The sequence below is a fragment of the Anguilla anguilla genome, chromosome 11 (assembly GCF_013347855.1).
Source record: "Anguilla anguilla isolate fAngAng1 chromosome 11, fAngAng1.pri, whole genome shotgun sequence".
NCBI lineage: Eukaryota > Metazoa > Chordata > Actinopteri > Anguilliformes > Anguillidae > Anguilla > Anguilla anguilla.
Genome location: NC_049211.1, coordinates 33,854,739 through 33,866,842, shown reverse-complemented (window position 1 = coordinate 33,866,842; position 12,104 = coordinate 33,854,739). Strand labels below are relative to the sequence as shown.

General features: G+C 51.5%; 1 protein-coding gene across 1 annotated transcript in view; it reads right to left on the bottom strand.

The window, feature by feature from the left end:
* plxna1a (plexin A1a) overlaps positions 1-12,104 on the bottom strand; it is a gene marked incomplete at its 5' end in the record, with an annotated part of 177,351 nt that overhangs the window by 19,622 nt on the left and 145,625 nt on the right. Inside the window, 6 exons of the mRNA XM_035382246.1 lie at positions 1,737-1,879; positions 2,944-3,178; positions 4,469-4,612; positions 6,682-6,909; positions 7,754-7,847; positions 9,117-9,284. Of these exons, the coding sequence (XP_035238137.1) occupies positions 1,737-1,879; positions 2,944-3,178; positions 4,469-4,612; positions 6,682-6,909; positions 7,754-7,847; positions 9,117-9,284 (1,012 nt within the window). The remainder of the gene's footprint in view (positions 1-1,736; positions 1,880-2,943; positions 3,179-4,468; positions 4,613-6,681; positions 6,910-7,753; positions 7,848-9,116; positions 9,285-12,104) is intronic.

Below are 12,104 nucleotides of genomic sequence, written 5' to 3'. Positions count from 1 at the left end.
ACTCAAGAAACCATGTGAGATGAGTACTAACTGAGTAAATCGGTGGCACTAATGGATCAATTTAATCCTGAGCAACATTGAAAACGGGCAGAACCCGTGGCTCTTCAGGAACCGAGGAACCCTGGTTTACACTAATAATTCAGTTGCACTGGACAAGCGTAATTAAGACAGGTTTAAATGGTAGCGCTTACATATGAATAAATGTAGCGACTGGAAGGGGGGAGGGAGGGGGAGCGAGAGAAAGGAATAAAAAGAGAACCAAACACAGGCAGATTGAGGGAGAAGAAAAGGAAAGACAAACAGCAGGGAGTCCCATAATGTGCAGAATTCTGCCCCCCACCCCCTCCCCCACAGGACCCCCAACCTGCTTGATCAATCCCACAATTCCTCAGTACCGAAGACCTGCTCACCCAGCTGAGGGGTGGGGGGCAGAAAGACTCTCTGAAAGGAGGCAAGCGAACGAGGCTGCACTCCTCCACCTCCCTCCTCCATCGCTCTCTCGTTCATTCCACATTCCCAGGAGTAGAAATTAAATACCCAAACCAAACAGGCATTCAACCAATATATTCCATAACCTCATAGAGCAGCGACTTTCCTACAACCTGGATTAATAAAGTGCTTCAATTTTCCTTCCCTTGTTCCAAATGAAATTCCCGCATCTCTGGGGAGCTGCTGAGCTGCAGGGGCTGTGGATAGCATTACCACTATAGAATACCACACACCGCCAGCACAGAATACCACACACAGCACTAGCATAGAATACCACACACAGCACTAGCATAGAATACCACACACAGCACTAGCATAGAACACCACACACAGCACTAGCACAGAATACCACACACCGCCAGCACAGAATACCACACACCGCCAGCACAGAATACCACACACCGCTAGCACAGAATACCACACACAGCACTAGCACAGAATACCACACACCGCTAGCACAGAATACCACACACCGCCAGCACAGAATACCACACACCGCCAGCACAGAATACCACACACAGCACTAGCACAGAATACCACACACCGCTAGCACAGAATACCACACACCGCCAGCACAGAATACCACACACCGCCAGCACAGAATACCACACACAGCACTAGCATAGAATACCACACACAGCACTAGCACAGAACACCACACACCGCTAGCATAGAATACCACACACAGCACTAGCACAGAACACCACACATACCACTAGCACAGAACACCACACATACCACTAGCACAGAATACCACACACAGCACTAGCACAGAACACCATACACACCGCTAGCACAGAATACCACACACCGCCAGCACAGAATACCACACACCGCTAGCACAGAATACCACACACCACTAGCACAGAACACCACGCATACCACTAGCACAGAATATCACACACACCACTAGAACAGAATACCACACACACCACTAACACAGGAACCTGCCATTTCATTACACAAAAGGCCCGCAGGAAGAACACACACACACACAAACACGCACAGACTCATGGACAGTGATTTAGAAGGGCGTCAAACTCAAGTCCTGGAGTGCCATAGTGTCTGTGGTTCCTTTTTAATCAACCACCAGTTAAGGCCTTGAGAACAACGTGTGGATTCTTAAGCTTATCACTGAGCTGAACACCAGCGGCCACTGGATCCTGACGTGTGCTCAGTGTCACTAGGCGGTGCTTTGGGGTTAGCGCCCGTCCGAACAGAAGGCAGGTGTAGTGTCATAGCCGTACCTCCATCTCCTTGAGAACGGGGTGGTCCTCGATGCCAGGGAAGAGCACCCTCATGGCGTAGGTCCTGTAGTCCAGGAAGGGGATTCCCGCCCCGTCCAGCTCCTGGGTCAGCTCGTGGATGTCCGTCTGCAGCTCGGCAAACGCTGCCAATCAGAGCGAGACCGTCTGAGACCGGCACCACGACACTATCGAGACAGCACCTGGACACCAGGTAGCCGGTGCCTCAACACCAACAAGCCAGCAACTCAGCAGCAATGAGCTGTTACCTGAGCACTAACAAGAAACTGTGAATCAGAGAACAAGACCTGGACACCATTGAGGTTGTACATTAACACCAGTGAGCCAGCACCTTAACAACACTGCATCAATGAGTTGAGAGCATTACCAACAGTGAATATCACAGGGTGCTCTTTCCCCCCCTCTTTCTCTCTCTCTTTCTCCAGCCTCCATCACTCTGAGACGTTCTATGCTCTGTCTCTCCATTTCTCACTCTGGCGACAGACCATGCTACAGCATGAGACTGACAAGGTCGCGACCCCTAGTGCGGGTAATGTAATCTTATTGAGGAGGTGCTCAATAAAACCTGGCACTGTAATCCCACAGGTTGATGCTTTATAAAATCTGGCACTGTAATCCCACAGATTGATACTCTATAAAACCTGGCACTGTAATCCCACAGGTTGATACTCCATATAATCTGGTGCTATAATCCCACAGGTTAATACTCTATAAAACCTGTCACTGTAATACCACGGGTTGATGCTCTATAAAACCTGTCACTGTAATCCCACAGGTTGATGCTCTATAAAACCTGGTACTGTAATCCCACAGGTTGATGCTCTCTAAACCTGGCACTGCAAACCCACAGGTTGATGCTCTACAAAACCTGTCACTGTAATACCACAGGTTTATGCTCTATAAAACCTGGCACTGTAATCCCACAGGTTGATATTCTATATAATCTGGTGCTGTAATCCCACAGCTTGATGCTCTGTAAAACCTGGTGCCGTTTTCAGTCATGCTTAAAAGGTGGGGCCTGTGGTCAGAGATGGTGATCTGTAATTACATCTGCACTTATTTATTTTATAACTAATTATCTGTTGACTTTGGCACATCTACAAATGCACTTCCTGGAAATACAGGAAGTTGAATAAGAGGAAGGGCAGGACGGAAGAGGGGAGGGGGAGGGGGGAATAAGAGACCGTACCTTCCTTGCACTCCAGCGCGACCCGGGACTCCAGGTTGTCCATCTGCAGCTGCAGGCGTTTGAGGGTGCGGTCCGCGTCGCGCGACTTGCGCTTGTAGGCGATCAGCACGGCGATGATGACCAGCAGCAGCAGGCCGCCGCCGCCGCCGATCCCCACGATGGCGGGAAGGGTCAGCAGGCTGTCCGAGTAGATCTGCAGGGTGCCCGGGGAGTACTCGAACCCGCCGACTCGCACCTGCGCACACACACACGCACACACACACGCACACACGCACACACACAAGCAAGCACACACATGCACACGAGAGAAGGAGAAAAGCAAAAGCCGTAAGTTTGAATAGGAGGAAAGACCATCCAGGCTCACTGAAGCTCTCTTTAGGGTAAAACACCTTTAGCTCTGTGTCCATCCTGGTCTTACACACCCCCAGAGCTCCCTAAAGCTCTCTAAACCCTTTGGGCGGGTGGGGGTGGGGGTGGGGGGGGGGGGGGGGGGAGGGGGGCGCAAAGCATCCTTGCTGTTCCCCCAGGCTTCCTTTGGGGGACAGGTAGGCCAGCATGCCCCACAGCTTGTCCCATTTAAGCATGGAGCATACAAGGATCTGTGACTTTCTTTGAGGCAGAGCAGAGAGGTTCAGAATGGAGAGATACAGCGGAATACAAATGATCGGGAAAAGATATCAAAAGCAAGGACAGAAAACCTGTTAGCTGGCGACAAAAAAAAGTTTGGAAGCTGTGAATTCTGCCAAGTGCTTGCTGTCAGGGTGCCAAAACATGCCAGATTTACAGTTTTATATTCCCAATCTGTTACATTCAACAAACAAGAAATGGGCATTAAAGTTAGAAGAAATCTGTCATGTTTAAGTTTGTTCCCTGCACAGGTTGTGTGATCAGAGAGCATGATCAGTAGTGCAGTGTGATCACTAGTGCAGTGGAGCAGTGTGATCAGTAGTGCAGTGGAGCAGTGTGATCAGTAGTGCAGTTGATCAGTAGTACAGTAGTGCAGTTGATCAGTAGTGCAGTGGAGCAGTGTGATCAGTAGTGCAGTGGAGCAGTGTGATCACTAGTGCAGTGGAGCAGTGTGATCAGTAGTGCAGTGGAGCAGTTGATCAGTAGTGCAGTGGAGCAGTGTGATCAGTAGTGCAGTGGAGCAGTGTGATCAGTAGTGCAGTGGAGCAGTGTGATCACTAGTGCAGTGGAGCAGTGTGATCAGTAGTGCAGTGGAGCAGTGCGATCAGTAGTGCAGTGGAGCAGTGTGATCAGTATTGCTGTTGATCAGTAGTGCAGTAAAGCAGTGTGATCAGTAGGGCAGTGGAGCAGAGTGATCAGTAGTGCAGTGTGATCAGTAGTGCAGTGGAGCAGTGTGATCAGTAGAGCAGTGGAGCAGTGTGATCAGTAGAGCAGTGGAGCAGTGTGATCAGTAGCAGTGTGATCAGTAGTACAGTGGAGCAGTGTGGTCAGTAGTGCAGTTGATCAGAGTGATCAGCGGTGCAGTGGAGGACTATGCGAGCGGGGCGGGTGTGCGTACCGTCACTTTGTGCTGCCCGGTCAGGTTGGGCCACTCGCAGAGCAGCTGTGTCTCGGACAGCGTCAGCACGCACGGGGTCTCCCCGATCAGCACCGTGTAGTTCAGCCGGGAATTCCCCGGAGCCGATGGGATCAGGTTCCGGCCCTTCAGTGGGAAAGGAAGATTCCATCCGTCAGGACGCAGCAGGTAGACAGAGCAGAACCGAGACAGAGCCCGATTTACTGCTTACAAACAGCCTGTCAGAGGGTATTTCTGCTCATTAGAGAAATAAGATTACAGAACAACCAGTGAAACTCTCTGTCTGTTGATCTTGGTGCAAACCGACAACCTTCTGTTTTTCAAACTGCTGCTGGATTCCTTCACACACAAGCAGTGGAAACAATGAAACGTACAGTTTCCTGTTCAAGCTCAGTGTTTATTTGGGGAAATTAAACAATCTGCCCAAACTAGGTTGCACACTGCATGCAAATTTTTATTTTTTGTCTACTTTTGAATTCATAAAAATGAATCCAATGAAAGAGGGTAAAATATGTTCAGAGCTTACAAAAATTGAGAAACCGCTGATCTCTCATGGTTGTCTCTGGGGTAAGATTTCAGATTTATATAGAACTCAAATATGGGTACATCATCTTATGACACATCGAGGGTGTCTTGGGACTGAGATTTGGAGTTATCTTTTAGTGATGATAACTGGTTTCGCATTTGCGAGAAGGTTTTCCCTAGACGAACCTTTATCAATTTTCACGAACAAAATTTAAAGTTTATCCACCAAAATGATTTAATCCCTGCCCACATTCAGAAAATATTCCCCAACACTTCTCATGTGCTTTAAATATAGCACTAGTATAGGCTCCACAACGCATGTATTTTGGAACTGTAATAGAATCCAGACACACTGGAAAGGGGACGACAATTATACAAATTATAATAAAGATAAACAAAAAGAGTTCCTGATGAAGACAGGGACACTGATCGAGTATCAAACACCATTGTTTGCTTGGCTAAAACGTGAAATCAAATCTTCAAAACAGGAAGTACCCCCTACCACCATGCGGCTTACACAAGCAGCATGGTGCCCTACGACCCTTGGAGAACCTGACATATGATCTGCACTAGATTTTGGATGATCTGGTTACCTCTGTTATACCTGGAAAAGGCCACATGATCTACTGTATGTAGTGTGTGCTATGCAATGATACCTTAAATACTGTCTTCCTTTTGTCGTGGCTACCTGCGGATTGTACGTAGTGTTGTTTAAAAGTGCTGTTTTATGTTGAGTATAAAATTTTTTATACTCATTTATTTCTTATTCCCTCCCTTCTTCTTCTCTTCTCTCACCGCTGGCCCTGCCCTGTTCCTGTATGTACTGAGGGACTGACCACAACTGAACTTCTTCGAACAGGTGAACAGTAGTTCCTACAGTAACCCTACAAAGACCTAATAAATGGATAACTGGAAAAAAAAATGGGTCCAAAGTTTGGATAAGCGGGCAGAAATCTGTGACCACAAACAGAGGCAAGCTTGCCCTCAACCGCGAGGAACAGGAAGGATACGCGCGTTCTCACGCTGGCACGGACCCTGGCGAACGCCGACGCGCTCTCCCCGAAAGACGCCCTGACCGACACATTCAATTAAGCGGCCCGACTGACCTCCGAGTACAGGAACCCTCGCCCGAAACCCGCCGCGTTTAGCGGAAGCGCCGACGTTATCGAGGCGGAAAAATGAACGGCACGGTAAAACCGGGCGCCCCCCCCCCCCCCCCCCCCCTCCCCCCCCTCCCCCACCCCCCCACCTCACTCCTGCGCTAATGAGCCTTACGAGCCAGGCCAGGCCGGGGTTCACCAATCAGGAAGGCTCCGTTACAGCGTATTTTCCCCTCCCGATAACAAAACAAAAAATGAGAATCGAGCTTTTTAATTTTTTATCTTTTCAACGGATTCTGAGAAACGGTCGCGAAGGCACCGGGCGGCTTCAATTACAGCTCTCAAATTCACGGAACGCAAGGGAGGGGGAGCAAGCGATTACACGCGAACGCACCCTTTTAAAACGCTACGCCGTGTGTAATATCCAGGAAATAAAAACTGATAATTTTCATAAATAAAGGATGACACATTTACCATTTTATTTTAGCGAACCGTTAAATTCGGTAAGTAAATAGTAATTGTGCGTTGAATTCGCAGAGACGTGTCATGTTTGGCGTGGGTGCTGCGTACCTTGAGGATGAGGGGGGAGCTGGGCTTGAGTTCGGTGGGGCTCAGGGGCTCGAAGACGGGGTCCGGGTAGTAGCTGAAGCTCTCGTTCACCACCACCACCGACTGCACGCTGTCCATGAGGAAGCCGATCTCGTCCAGCCTGCTGCCCGCCTCCGAGAAGCCCTTCTCCGACTTGGCCACAGAGGGCGCCAGACACACCATCACGGAGTTGTTGTAGACGGTGCAGTTCTGGGAAGGAGGGAGAACGTTGAGCCGAAACGGTCACCGTTCCGCAAACCGAACTCCTGGATCTCGACCATCCCGCCACGGTTGAACAAATATCCGCCCTCCCCTCCACACTGGCCCCCTCCCTCCCCCACAGCTTCACAACAAGTGAAATTTCACTCTCACCGAGTTTCTTGGGGATTGTTTACAGCTGAAGCCAGATGTAGGCCGGTGATAATCCTTTTTCCCTGTTTTTTTTTTTTTTACCCATTGTTGGATTTTTCCTAACGTACTTTTTAGGGCCCGCCAGTCAAGGGCACCCCAGGGGTGTTACGTCATGAAGGGAATGTTTCTAGCCTGCGAAAACTGGCCCGTCACGCGTGACGCTTACAAGCGCGATATCAGCCATTTCACCCCATCAACGTTCATTAAGGAAGCTAATCAGCGCGCTAAGCGACTGTAGCCTTAATGACAACTGTAGTCCTCTTCGCGAGTAGAGAGGAAGATATGACATTGAGAACAAGCACGTGAATACATGCTCCGCCAACCCCAAAACCCCACCTCCCTCCCTGCCCCCTCCTTCCCTCCTTCCCGCCCAAGCTTCAATGATTTTTATGACTTTATTTTCTGTCTCCTGACAGAACTCCAGGGAAAGGTTATTTGGCCCCCGTGGTGCTAGGTGAGGGGAGGGTTGCCAGCTCCACTTTATCGCAGGTTGACATTTAAAAGGTTAAGCTGGCAGGAGGGGGGGGGGGGGGGTTTCCATATCTTTTTTAGGAGTCGCACACAAACAGGCCCCGGGGCAGGATGACCGATGAACCGGAACCCCGCGAATTCGGGAATCTCAGGGACGGGAGTCCGGACTCACGTGGAACGACTCCGCCGCCCCGTACTTGGCCCGGATCTTCGGCTCCCTGATGGTTGCCAGATTGGTGCCGGTAACTGTCAGCGGGGTCCCGCCGCTGTGGAGGGAAGAGGCAAAGAGGGGTCAGGACAGATAAGGCATCTCTCGAGACTCCTCTCATTTTGTCTGAGCCATTTATCAAAGGAGAGACCCACCGCAGAGAATTCGATCTCAAACCCTTAGGAGAGACTGCAGACCTTCCACTCTACCACATATGTCCAGCCTAGAGAAACCCACACGTTTCCATGACATTCGCAACGAGGCCTATAGCGGCATGTCTCGGAACCACATTTCCCAGACTGCATTGCGATTAATGTTATTCCCTCTTTGTAGTCACCCACTCTGGATTGGCAGGCGGCTCCCTGTAAGTTCCCGTAGGGCTTGTGCCCGACCCCCAACCTGAGACAATAAGCCCCGCCCCCCCCACCCCTCATCACCCAACCGCCGCCCACATCCTCCCGCTTCCTCCGCTCGAGAGAAGGAGCAAACGAGCGGAGCTCGACGGGTCAGAAACGCAACCTTTCTCCATTACGGCAGAGCAGAGGGCCGGAGGCGGTTATTCACCGCGGCGTGTGACCTTCACCGCGGAAACAAGGGGTCAGCCCGTGTTCTTCCGCCGCCGCGAGCTACGGCTCTACAGCGGGCGCAAACCCAACGCTTAACTCATCACCCTCCCCCTCGAGGGCCCCCGTCCTCCCGCCGTCACCAGGAAAGGCCGCTCTGGCCGAGGCGGTGAGGACCTGGGTTTGAATCCTGTGGGGGTTTCTGGGTTACTTCCCCGATGTGACCACTGAAGACAGTTCCTTGCCTGGATTGCTTCGGGATATATCCAGCAGTTGTATGATTTGTAAAGTGTTCTGCTGCCCTACAAGAGTACAAGAGTGCGGACTCCCTCCGCCCAGCTTCACTTGGCAGCTGCAACCACCTCGTGGCCCCAAAAGATGCTAGACCACATCCCGCAATTTCTCAAAGGGACTGAACCCCTTACTGAACCCGTGTTTAGCAGTTGTCTACGGCCATGAAATGCACTTTTTTGTACGTCGCTTTGGATAAAAGCGTCTGCCAAATGAATGTAATGTAATGTAATGGGACACTACCTAAAGAAAGGCCTAAGAGCAATATCACACGTTTAAAAAGCATTTAAAAGCTTTGGGGCTTAGCACAAGCAGACCAGAGGACCGCGTTAACCACCTCAAAAGTTACGATCGCTCAGCGGGCCGTAGATTCCACAGAAACGCTCGATTTAACCCACAGATTAGGAGCGGCAGACTCAAGGCACGGAAATGCAGAAGGTGACTGGGTCGCGGCCCGCCGCGCCGTGCCCTACCTGGCGATGCTCCAGTCGGGCTCGATCTTGAGGATGGTGGGGTCCTCGGTGTAGTTGAACTTGACCTCGGGGTTGCGGAGCTCCGCCCAGTTGATGTCCACCATGACGGGCGAGCTTCCCGGGCCGGACCCCGCCGGCGTGGCGCAGACGATCTCCTTGCTGCTCCTCCTGCGGGGTTAGATCACACGCTCACTGCCCGCACACGGGACCACGCCCCGAATACAGACACGCCCCCCTCAGGGGTCTAACAACAGGGAGAGGGGAGGAGCCTCCGAGGAACACATCAGTATTTGCAGATGCAACTGAAACTGTACACACATTAAGGCACACACGCACGCACACACACTCACACACACACACACACACTCACACACACATTGGTTTTGCCCGCCAATTGGAAAGGCGACCCCAATGTACTGGTGTGTATTCCAACACATGTCCCCAATTTTACCTTAAGCAAACACACTGTCCACACACACTGGCCATACACTGTCCACACACTAAGGCATGCACACGCGCACACACATTCACACTCACCGACACACGTGCACACATACACACACACTCCCCAGTGCATACATCACCACGCACCTACCCATCCACACACACACACATGCACACACACACACACACACACACACACACACGCACACACGCACACACGCACACACACACACACACACACACATACCCCTGTACAGTTGATACAAGTGGAACCCCGCAGTCACTCAGCAGCGGTAGCCTGGAGACGGCGTCTAACTGTCGAGCAGCCGTTTGAGCGCACGCTGGCAGACTCCGACGGCGTCTGCCCCTCCCGCGAGCGCTCGCGAGCCTCGGCGCTCCCTAACCCGCCGCCCCTGCGTCCCCCCGGGTCCTCTCCCAGCACGAGCGCTTCACGAGCGCTCAGCTGTAGCGCTGCGCGACCTGTCTGCCACTCTGCATGCGTGTACGCGTGTGACTTCAGCATGCCTACGCATCCGCACCCTTATTAATGCCATTCTCATATTCCACTGCATTTGAGCCTGCATGCACTGGCAAGAATCCATAAAATCTAAGTAGATGCTCTGTGTGCGTGTGTTGTATGTCTGTGTGTGTGTGTGTGTGTATGTTCACGTGTGTGTGTGTGCATGTGTGTGTGTGTATGGGTGTGCGTGTGTGTGTGTGTATGGGTGTGCGTGTGTGTGTGCATGGGTGTGTGCGTGTGTATGTGTATGGGTGTGTGCGTGTGCGTGCGTATGTGTGTGTGTGTGTGTGTGTGTGCGTGTGTGTGTGTATGGGTGTGCGTGTGTGTGTGCATGGGTGTGTGCGTGTGTATGTGTATGGGTGTATGCGTGTGTGTGTGCATGTGTGTGTGCGTGTGCGTGTATATATACAGCAGTCTATACAGCGTGGAATACAGAGTGGACAGTAAAGACTTTTGTGCGGATGCCTGAGGAGCGATTTCGTCTGCTCCAGACCAGCCAGAGACGCGCTGCGAACGTCTCCGCCGTTTCCACGGCAACCGCTTTCACAACACTCGTCTGCGCGAAGCTCCGAAGACCGTACATATTTTGACAAGCTTCTCGAGGCGAACACAAAGAACGAGAGTCTGAGCGTGTGCACGCGCCCGCACGAGTGTGTGTGTGTGTGCGCATGTGCGTGTGTGTGTGCACGTGTGCGTGTGTGTATGCTCGTGTGCGTGTGTGTATGAGTGTGTGCGCGCGTGTGTTTGTATGTGTGTGTGCGTATGTGTGTGTGCACGCGCGTGTGCGTGCGTATGTGTGTGTGAGCGTGCGCGTATGTGCGTGTGTGCTCGTGTGCGTGTGTGTGTATGAGTGTGTGTGTACACGTGTGCGTATGTGTGTGTGTGTGTATGAGTGTGTGTGTGCGCGTGCGTATGTCTGTGTGTATGAGTGTGTGTGTGCACGTGTGCGTATGTGTGTGTGTGTGTGTGTATGAGGGTGTGTGTGCACATGTGAGTGGCACATGTGGGTGGTTGGGGGATTGAGATCGCTTGCTCAAGAGATTAAGCCTCTGAATGAACCTTTCATGGGAAATGAGAATAACAATGATAAACACTAATAAAGAGGCTGTGATGAGGCGGCAGAATGAGCTGTGATTGAACGCGTCGGGAGATGCGAGCCGACGCCCGTGAGACTCCCAGCGCGTGACACTGATGACGGATCGGCGACAGTCGGAAAAAGCCTCAATGCAAACGCGGGAGTGAACGCATTCCTATCGTGCCCCGCAATTCATAACACGCCATTGTGTTGCTAATGGCCCTTAACACGTGGCAATACACAAGAGATATTCAGATATTTGTCAACGTGTTTCACAAAGAGCTCAGAAAAATGCTTGTGTGAATATGATCTCTGCGTCTCCTTCTCAGATACTTTTATTTTAATATGACATGGGAAGAAGGGCGCATCACCCTCGTGCTCTGTTCAGGTTTCTGCTGGACAGAAATGGGGACTGGGGGCTGCTAGGTGGCTCATATTTTTAAGGCTCTGTTCTAGCATATGGATGGGCCCCATGGTCTGGTATCTGATAAGGCACTGTTCTAGCATATGGATGGGCTCCATGGTCTGGTATCTGATAAGGCACTGTTCTAGTGTGTTGATGGGCCCCATGGTCTGGTATCTGCTCAGGCACTGCCCTAGTGCATGGATGGGCCCCATGGTCTGGTATCTGCTAAAACTCTGTTCCAGTGCATAGATGGGCCCCATGGTCTGGTATCTGATAAGGCACTGTTCTAGTGTGTTGATGGGCCCCATGGTCTGGTATCTGCTCAGGCACTGCCCTAGTGCATGGATGGGCCCCATGGTCTGGTATCTGCTAAAACTCTGTTCCAGTGCATGGATGGGCCCCATGGTCTGGTATCTGTTAAGGTTCTGTTTCCCCACAGTCTGGTACTGAATTTGGACCATACCAGTGCCAGCTGTGCAAAGCAGCCCCACACAGGGGAGCACAATTCAGCCAAGGAAAGGGTTCCAGTAACCCGGGTTGAAA